Raw genomic sequence first — 10,759 nt, 5'->3', positions numbered from 1 at the left:
AGTAAGAAATCCTGCAGAAGCTGTATTTAAAAATGTTAACACAGAAACTGTTTTTATAGATTTTAATTTCATTATATATGTAGGTAAATCATAAACGCAGATCATGATACAGAAACATCACAGGGCTAAAGAAAACATATAAAAGTAAAATACAGGAACTTAAATGACCAAGCACAATGCAGCATGGAAATCTCGAACAAGTTGGAACCGGGCCTGTTTGTTTGAAATATCTGTGTTTTCGAGATCTCCGTGTTGTGTATTTTACAAAGAATATGAAGAAGAATGTAGGGGGGGGGGGAGGGGGGGTAAACATGGGTTGTTTCTGTGAGGTCCCATGATGTGGTGTAGCGTTAAGTGTGTCTTGTTTCATTCAATAACAGATGGAATAATGTTCCCCTTTAGGTGTACTATCATAATAAGAATGCAAATGCAGAACTATCAGATGCAAATGTGTGCACATCAGTTTGAGATCAAGGGTAAATCTTAATCTTTCAACCATCCTACAGCCTTCTCTTTTTTTTTAGATCATAGATCTGACCTAATAATTCTATATATCGACCTCTTTCTGAGAAATATGTTCAATACAGCCGTTTTTTTTCCCTTTACTGAAATAATACAAAATCCCATTTTATTATTTATAGTAGAACATACAATGGATGTTAATTGATACGGAGGTCTCTGCATCAGAGGATGGTCATCATGATTGTGAATCTTTGATAATCTCCGATGCCTGATTCCAATTTTGGCTTTTGTTTACTTGTTTGCTTGTTATTTCTAAGAACATTTTTTCAGTATTACCTTTTTGTGTTTTGATTTTTTTATCAGATATTAACTTTAAGTATTTGAATAATATTTTTAAGCATTTGTCTGAATCTTCAGATATTATAAGCCTTAACATTACCAATACTGCCAATGGCAAGCGTATTATACGTTTCATTATAGAATAATAATTTAAGGGGTACCACAATAAGAGATTGAATGAACACTTCATGGGTGCCACTAAGTACAATTTTTGCTATCTCTTATGCTTCAATAATATGTTTTCCCTCCCAGTCTGGCCCTAAGTAAGATGACTTAGTTTTGCTCCGATTATGACTAGATCATTTGCTGGGAGGGAGTCAGTCATATTATCATGTGATATTATGATATTGGAGATTGTACTGTTATTATCATATATTATTATTATTATTATTATTATTATTATTATTATTATTATTATTGTTATTATTATTATTACAGTCCGGATAATCGCAACTTTCAGTTAATCGCAACATTTCCCAAGAAACTTAATTGATAAAAGTTACTGATTAAGTGCAACAAACTTTGAATAATCGCAACAAATTTTTGACCTCAAAATGTGGTCGATTCAAGAAATCAATCAAACATCTCATGATTAAATTTCATCATGGGTGAAATCATGACAGGTTGAAGAATCGAGAATGGGCAGGGTTTAATGCTTCAGTAATGTGTCACCACAAAAGACACAAAAGAGGGCAGGGCATTGCAGTATGAATTTGTGAGGTCATCTGTGACCATTAGATAGGAGGCCTGGGGCTGGGCATAGTCTCGGCAATGAGTAGACTATGACAATGACAGTTATACGGAGAGACTGAGCAATATCCTTTGTTTTGGGATTGACAACTGCATTGTTGGTTTGGTGAGAGCTTATTGTCTCTCATCACCGCTAATTTCTTTGACTCTTACAAGTGTTGAGAACAAAAGCATGAAAGTTAATCCAAACTGAATAGGATGGCTTGCATCAAAGCTTGTTTTGCTTGTCAAAATCTATATATGGTTTTTGTTTCAATGAAATTGCTCAGTCTGTTGTGGAGTTCTAACATTATTTACACCAACTGGTTTGAGTTTAACATAATATATGGTCAGTGGTCAGATCATAATTGATATAAAAACTATGCGGCTATGTGGTCTAGTGGTATGACACTCACTTTCGGATCGGAAGGTCCGCACTCGGCGCATAGTTGAGTCCTTGGAAGAGGCTCTTTACTCACATTCTCTCACCTGGCCGTTAACAGCAGTATCTTTGTCAAAAAAATTGTAATATCGTCTAACAGGCAGCATGTCCCCTTCTACATGTTAAATGTTCCTGTTGACCAGGGACCCCTTGTAAAGTGCTTTGAGCTCATTTTCGTGGATATTGCACTATATAAAAGCTCTTCTTTTTTTTTTAAACTTACAACAAGCGGTAGTGAAAACAGTGCTCATCAATTTATATGAAATCGACCAAAGATATTGCAGCCATGGACGGTCCCACCCGTGTAAACTCACAGGGAAAATTTTGCAATAGTGTACAGGAAACTCAACTTTGGTTAATTACAACTTCGGTTAATCGCTACATTTTAGCTGATCCCAAGGTGTTGCCATTATCCAGAGTGGACTGTATTATTATCATTATTATTATTATTATTATTATTATTATTATTATTATTATTATTATTATTATTATTATTATTATTATTATTATGATTATTATTATTATTATTGTTGTCATTATTATTGCTAGCTATTATTGTGGATTTATTATTATTATTATTACGAATTTCTTTAAAATTGTGTGGGTATCTTTTGAAATCATATATGTATTATGCTTAGCCTTTCAATGGTTGTCGGCTGCTTGTATCTGTGTTAGGCTTTATAATAATATGGTCTCACATGCTTGATAAATAGGTTTCTATGTGGTTGTAAATCTGTTATAGCTCCTTGAACTGTTCTCTTCTGCTAGTTGGGGTCTTTTGACATCCCTTGGTGGGCAGGAGATCACTTGCTGTGTCTTTTACGCCACTATATCTGCTTCTGTGTTGGCTTTCTGTCTCCCATAGTGGGCAGGGAGATACTTACTGTCTTCTGTCCTCTATATGTATTTTCCAACTTGCTTTCTGTCTTTGTCTTGGAATGAGATTACTTGGTTTTGTCCTGGCCCTGGCCGGGGTCTTGGCTGGGAGATGATATTTTTTTCCTTATAAATCATCTCTCTGTTATGTATTATTATATTTGTTATTTTGAATGTATAATGTAAGCATTTGAGTGTATTTCTCTAAGTGGGATATTGTGCTGGTGTCTGGGTGAGACATTTAGGTGATCTCAAACTAAGTACATTTATACTGTGCTCTTGGAATCTACATCTGTTCCCTATTTGAGCCATTCCCCTCTGTCTTACTTTTTTCCTCAAGTCCTTCTAATTGTAATCTTTTCAGTATCCAATTTTTTTCCTTTTTACTGGCTCTGATATGACCTAAATGTGTTGCAAGCGCCGTAAAACCCTTAAAAACAAAAACAAACAATTGCTTTCTGTCTTTTTCGGAATGGGATTACTTGGTTTTTCCTGGGCCTTGCCAAAGTCCTTAGCTGAGAGGGAAACAATAAAAATGTAGAATATTGGTTTTGGGAAGTGATGTTTATTTCCTTCTAAACCATCTCTTTGTCGTTTTCTGTTATGATTTTTTGTTTTGAATATATTTTGTAAACATTTGAGTGCATTCCTCTTCGTTTGATCCTTTATTTGTGTCTGGATGAATAACAGAAAAAAAAACTAGTAGAATGGTTGTTGTAATGCTGTTTATCTCGTAACTTTTTAGTGAGTCAAATTGTTCAATAATACTATCTGTGATGATTACATCTTACAGCTGTAATAAAGCTTTTTTATAAAATGTTATAAAAGATATCATTGGTTTGACTTGGTTTTGTAAAAGATTATGAAAATGTTATGTGTTGTATAACGTACCATTGGCGATGATGATTATTGTCATTGCTGTTCTTTTTGTTGTTGTTGTTGTTGTTGTTGGTGGTGGTGGTGGTGGTGGTGGTGGTGGTGGTGGTAGTGGTGGTAGTGGTGGTGGTAGTGGTGGTGGTAGTGGTGGTGGTGGTGGTGGTGGTGGCATTGTTCTAGTTCTGGAAATGAGAGGATTCTATGGGCACTGCTGGTATTTTTGTCACCCTCTATAGCTTTCTGTCCTCGTACAACTCAGAGAAGATACTGTTTTGTCCACCCAGGGGATCCTGACCTCCCATAGTGGGCAGGGAGGTACATACTGTGTCTTCTATCCCCTTATGTCTGTTTTCCAACATGCTTTCTGTCTTTGTCTTGTAATGAGATTGCTTGGTTTTGTCCTGACTTTGGTCGGATTGGCTGAGAGGGAAACAGTCGAATGTATAGTTATAGTTTTGGGAGATGATATTTTTTTCCTTGTAAATCATCTCTCTGTTATGTACTGTTACTCTTTTCATTTTTAAATATGATTTGTAAACATTTGAGTGTGTTCCTCTTAGTGGGATCTGTGCTTGTGTCTGGATGAGACTTTTAGGTGATCTCAAACTAAGTACTTTGATAGTGTGCTCTTGGAATGGGCATCTGTTTCCCATTTGAACCAATTCCCCTTTGTCTTACCTTTCCTTGTGTGCTTTAATTGTAATTCTAGAACTTATAACTATCACGTTTTCTTCCTTTTTACTGGCGCTGATATGACCTTATGTGTTGCGAGCGCCGTAAAACACTTAAATACAAATACATACATAAAAGATTTTGAAAATGTTAAGTGTTGTATAACGTACCTTTGGTGATGATGATTATTGTCATTGCTGCTCTTTTTGTTAGTGGTGGTGGTGGCATTGTTCTAGTTCTGGAAATGAGACGATTCTATGGGCACTGCTGGTATTCTTGTCACCCTCTATAGCTTTCTGTCCTCGTACAACTCAGAGAAGATACTGTTTTGTCCACCCACGGGTTCCTGACCTCCCATAGCGGGCAGGGGGTACATACTGTGTCTTCTATCCCCTTATATCTGTTTACCAACATGCTTTCTGTCTTTGTCTCGGAATGAGATTACTTGGTTTTTTTCCTGGCCCTGGTCGGAGTCCGAGATGGGAGGGAAACAGTCAAATGCATAGTTATTGTTTTGTAAATCATCTTTCTGTTGTGTATTTTTATATATGTTATTTTGAATTTATAATGTAAGCATTTGAGGGTGTTCCTCTAAGTCGGGGCCGTGCTTGTGTCCAGATGAGACTTATTGGTGATCTCAAACTAAGTACATTGATGGTATGCTCTTGGAATCTACATCTGATCCCTATTTGTTCCCAGTTCCCCTTTCTCTTACTTTCTCTTGGGTGCTTTAATTGTAATTCTAGAAATTTTTACTATCCCATTTTCTTCCTTTTTACTGGCGCTGATATAACCTGAATGTGTTGCAAGCGCCGTAAAACCCTTAAAAACAAACAAATTGCTGCTCTTTTTGTTACTGGTGGTTGTGGTGGCATTCTTCTAGTTCTGGAAATGAGAGGATTCTATGGGCACTGCTGGTATTTTTGTCACCCTCTATAGCTTGCTGTCCTCGTACAATACAACTCAGAGAAGATAATATGGTTTTGTCCAGACATATTTTTTCTGTGATAATTTGTGGAGTGGGAGGATGTTTGTTCCCCGTGTCCCATATACACTTTTTCCTCAAGTACACTCCAGCACGATTTCCACGAACTCCTTGGGACATGCAGAAAAGTTTGAGGAAAACGTATATTGCCAATACGACTTAAGGCAAGGGGAAGGGGTTTGGGGCAGTGTAGCTCAGCGATCTGGTCTTTGCTACATACACCTGGGTGGGGTTCCTGACCTCCTATAGTGGGCAGGGAGGTACATACTGTGTCTTCTATCCCCCTATGTCTCTGTCTGTTTTCCAACATGCTTCTGTCTTTGTCTTGGAATGAGATTACTTGGTTTTGTCCTGGCCCTGGCTGGGAGGGAAAAAGTCAACTGTATAGTTAGTTTTGGGAGATGATATTTTTTTCCTTGTAAATCATCTCTCTGTTATGCACTGTATTATGTTTGTTTATGCATTATATGATTTGTAAACATTTGAGTGTATTCCTCTTAGCGGGGACCTGTGCTTGTGTCTGGATGAGACTTAGGTGATCTCAAACTAAGTACACTGATAGTGTGCTCTTGGAATCTACAACTGTTGCCTATTTGAACCAATTCTCCTTTGTCTGCCTTATTCTTGGATGCTTTAATTGTAATTCTAAAACTTTTTACTATCCTATTTTCTTCCTGTTTACTGGCACTGATATGATCTTAATGTGTTGCAAGCGCCGTAAAACCCTTAAAAACACCCCCAAAAAAACAGCTTCATACCCGAAAGATAATAATAATAATAATAATAATAATAATAATAATAATAATAATAATAATAATAATAATAATAATAATAATAATAATAATGCTGAAAACTTAAATAGCGCTATAACTCCGAGATACCAGACTCTAAGCACTTAAAAGATAACTAGTTCGAATATCCACCGTGTTATGTGACCAGCAAGCCACCTCTCCCTAGCGCAATTTGCGGCGCTGCGCTGCGGCGGACACCTGGGTTCTTTCAGTCTTCTCTTGGAATAGGCCCTAAGACAAATTTCCGCTTGGTGATGAATAAATGGTACTCTATTATTTAGTTACTTTATTAATTATATTATGTAATAACATGTTACAAGGGGTTGGTGTGTATCTGGGGGGGGGGGGGGGGGGGGGGGGGGGGGGGGGGCTTTATCACAACATTCATTAACCCTCGTAGCCAACCATCAGTAAATCATTATGCTTGGCATTGAACTTAGAAAGAATGGTGAAGTGATAAGAATAAGCAGAGGGGTGTCGGTAATGCGAACCGGCGATGGAGTGTGTGAGTGGTTGCGTGTGTATCATACTGTATACACAGACCTTTTAAATTCAGAAAAGTGGGTGGAGCAGGCACTTATGTTGGTAACAACAAGAAATGAAGTTAGTAGAAAAGTGCCAGAAGACAATAGAGAATAATTTTTTTTTTTTTTTTTTTTTTTTTGCGGCGGTGATGGGGTTTGAACCTGCGACCTTATTGGTACGACAACTCCGCCTGGCCGGTGAGAGCGTGACTCTACCGTAAAAAATTCGTATCAAACTCATTCATTATTACTCTCTCTCCGACTACGGGAGGTAGCGGGAATTTTTATTCTCTAGTCTTCTGGCACTTTTCTACTCACTTCATCTCTTGTATATACACAGACCTGCAGTATAGATAGATACACTCATTCGTAACTGTCAATGGAACAGTAAATCATCAGTGGTCGAAATCATCTCCTCCCCCCCCCCCCCCCCCCCCCCTCCTCTTCCTCTCCATTTTCTCTTCCTCTCTTTAACCATATCTTCTATTCCTTTTATCTTCCTCTCACTTCCTCCTCCTTCTTCTTCTCCTTTTCATCCCCTTCCGCACCATTTTCCAATTGAAAATAAAAAGTAGGTAATTGAGTTGTTGGTGATGATTGTGAAGATCTGATTTAAAAGGTGGTGGGATATTTTTCAAGAAATCAAATGCAATCTGATAGGAGACAACCACAAAAATGACTAGGGGTTATTATAATGTATGCTTATTTTTTCCCTACCTTTCTTAAATATTAAAACAGTTTAACCTATACCCCCCCCCCCCCCCCCCCGGTCGTGTTACATATTTGCAAAAACATCGGCTTGCTTTCTTCTTTCTGTATAAAACAAAATATAGAAGTTGCTGAAAAATTTGATGGTCTCTCAATGGAAATCTTAATAACGCCTAAGCTTTATTTTTCAAAATATTTCCATTAATTATTATTAAAATGCACAAAATCCTCCCACCCCCTTTTTTGTTCACATACCCCTCCCAATTGAATAATCTTTCCTATTAAAAGGTTCATTTGGTTTATATTATACATAACACCTCTCTCTCTCTCTCTCTCTCTCTCTCTCTCTCTCTCTCTCTCTCTCTCTCTCTTTCTTCAGTCCTATTCGCTCGCTGCCAGGTGAACAGACGGTGTAAGAAATTCTTGGCTAGCTGCAGGGTTGCCAGGTGATTTTTTGTCGTGGGGCCAGATTTTGACAAGAAAAGGACCAAATGAGACGGTTTGGGGCCAAAATACGGAAAATGTTTACTAAACGTTACAGAATGTATATCCGAATACAGATAATCATACAAACATGTGTGAACAATAAAGAGGAGTGAGCTTACGTGCAAAGGGGGGTCGTATGCATGTTGCCAGACTCAGATTGTACATAGCCAAAGGGTTGCCATAACTGCTCTTGGTGAAGGATGGTTGGTGGGTGGGTGGCCTTGGTCCACAAAGTGTACAGTTTTGCCATACAAAATTTTGAAGTGATTACTTCCATTGTTTCAACTTGGGACACATTTTCCTTATCACAGACCTGAGTGATCCTGTACTTTTCGACGACATTGTGGGTTTCCATAGCTCAATGATACTAATTTTGTATATTTTCACGGCATGTCATTCCAATTAATCACAACTTATATGAATGAACGAATAATTCTGAAATAAAGTTCTATTTACGTTTAAATACATTCAAAGTGGAAAAGAAAATTACATTTAACTTAAATATTCGTTATCCAATCTACAGGAATTGCTGAATGCACTCTTCCTGCTGTTCCTCGTCCTTCTCATCTGATTGGGTGTACAACACCTTTGTGTTATGGAGTGCAATCATCTTGCTTGTGGCCACAAAATCTTTACAGCATTTGGATCGTTGCTGAAGATGAGATTTGATCCTGATTATTGCATCAAGACAAAGTGCTCCCATTCGGTTGCGGGCTTTGTTTTTGTGGCCGTTACCAATGAGAAGACACGCTCGATGACTTCATTGCTGCTCGGAACAATGAGGCAATTCATCACATATTGACCTAGCTCTTCAAATCCAGGTGTTTTCATAACTCCAAACCAAAATTTATGGGTGTCACTTGGGAGTCCTGTGGTTTTGAAGGCTTCCACATCTGACCAGTCAATAAAAGTGAGACGTCTGTATTGATCCTCTACCAAATCTGATTTAACCAAATGAAGGAACGGTAGGCTGCTGAATGCAGGTTTGTCCACTTGGTTAAGGACTTTTGTTGGACTAAGCTGACTGAGTCCTTTGAACATATCCTTTGTCGATGGAAGTCTTAGTTTGACTTGCTCACAAGCAACCTCTAACATGGACAGGCATCTTTCTTTTGTGTGACGCACCCTTTCCTCCACACTTTGGCGTTGCTGTTCATTGGCTACAAATTCCAGTACATATTTACTACACTCATTTGTGAACTTGTACCCAAATTCCACGAACTAGGCAGTTCCATTGTTTTTCAATCATAAAGGCATTTGGGGAGTGGGAGGGCGCGGTGTTAAGTGCCGACCGGACGCAACCCCCCTCTCAATTTCCGAACTCCAAGTCATCGCCGTCCGTTGTCAGATTCCTTGCCTCGTGGAATTAATCAGCACTCAGCACTTGCAGAGACAGGTCGAGGAGGGTTTTGGTGCCAGATCAATGTCTCAAACACTCAAATCAGTAATACTACGGATATCGATGTGTGCATGCACATATCAGTTTTCTTGATGTGGATAAATTGAACAAAATTCATTTTGAACTAAAGGCTATGTAGTTGGGTTCGTTTGGGGCAATCACTATCCAAAAGGGGCCAAAAAAGGGCCAAAGGGCCAACTGATATATGGGGGGGCCAACTGTGTTTGAAAAGGACCAAAAATCTCGAATTTGGTCCTAAAAAGGGCCATAATGGCAACCCTGGCTAGCTGGCTTTAATTTTTTTATTTATAGAGCAGTAAAGTTAGGTGCCCCAAACGTAAACAATAACAAGTTGCTAGTGATTTCCGTTAGGGACCGGAATAATTTACGCACAATATAGGTCTCCCAATTTTGTAGTTTGAGTTGAAGGCAATACACTTTCAGTATTGAAAATATGTTTACATAAAATCTAACAGTTGCAGAAATAATAATATAAGGCTAAATTATTATGAAAATCAGGCTCCGAATAATTCTCGTTTTGTTCACACCAGCGCAATAATTTGCTCTGGTCTAAAAATAGATAGACTGAAACTTTTGATAAATTTTAGAAAATTTTACCTTTTGTTCCATAAAATATCCATATCTAGACATTATTTGATGCATGATCGAGTATTTATGAATATGTGTTTCTTTTGCCACCTAACAGCCAAATTTTAAAGGTTATTTTTTTCTATAATTTACATTGGAACTTGAGCTGTCAAGACAGGAACATGTGGTTTGCCACGTGCTTCTCGACCTTTGTTTACGTTTGGGGCACCTAACTTTACTGCTCTATTCTGCGAAGTTGCGTAGAGAATCCTAGTTTTGCATTTACCACAGAACACGTTACTGATTGGCTGATAACCATGAATGGGATGTTTGTGTACAGTAGCGACGAGAAGCCATGTTCCACGAGTGGCCTACTTCAAAGCGGTTTCAGTGACTGAGAGAAAACCATGTTTCACTAAACATGAAATACAGTTTTCATTTTTTATGGATTTACCGTGGTTGTTATCACTTGTAAGCCTTTATGGCGTCGGGGAGTGGCAATGTGGAACTTTCTAAGAAAAACAGTAAGTTTGAAAGCTTCCTCAAACGAACCATCTCTGAGGAAGCTTTCGAACGAATTCGTGCTTATGAATCTTGCATTGTGGTGTCGGAGAAGGAAAACAAATCATTCAAATTTGTCGTGCTGAGCGATGAATGGATATACTTGACAGAAAATCCACCAAAGACTCTCACGGAGGTGGTACATTTAAGAGATGTCGTATCTGTCGAACTAGTGAGTAGATCACCACGTTATTATGCACTCATTACAATTACAACAATTACAATGAATTTGATTTTGATATCTATCTAGAGAGAGAGATATCTAGAACTTCATCTGATTTGTTGTCGAAATATAATATGCGTATAAGCTTTTAAAAGACA

At 38.0% G+C, this 10,759-nt stretch overlaps 1 protein-coding gene across 2 annotated transcripts in view; it reads left to right on the top strand.

The window, feature by feature from the left end:
• Positions 1-10,200: 10,200 nt before the first annotated feature.
• LOC144974637 (uncharacterized protein C12orf56 homolog) overlaps positions 10,201-10,759 on the top strand; it is a 50,294-nt gene continuing 49,735 nt past the window's right edge. The window contains exon 1 of one of the 2 annotated variants that reach the window (XM_078917709.1): positions 10,201-10,610. In XM_078917709.1, the coding sequence (XP_078773835.1) occupies positions 10,359-10,610 (252 nt within the window). In that variant the 5' untranslated portion in view covers positions 10,201-10,358. The remainder of the gene's footprint in view (positions 10,611-10,759) is intronic. The other variant, XM_078917710.1, reaches the window with a different exon arrangement.

The sequence above is a fragment of the Berghia stephanieae genome, chromosome 6, assembly GCF_034508935.2.
Source record: "Berghia stephanieae isolate SIO BIC M18660-M18661 chromosome 6, UCSD_Bste_1.3, whole genome shotgun sequence".
NCBI classification, from domain to species: domain Eukaryota; kingdom Metazoa; phylum Mollusca; class Gastropoda; order Nudibranchia; family Aeolidiidae; genus Berghia; species Berghia stephanieae.
The sequence above is the reverse complement of the archived record's forward strand: the minus strand, read 5'-3'. Positions and strand labels throughout refer to the sequence as shown.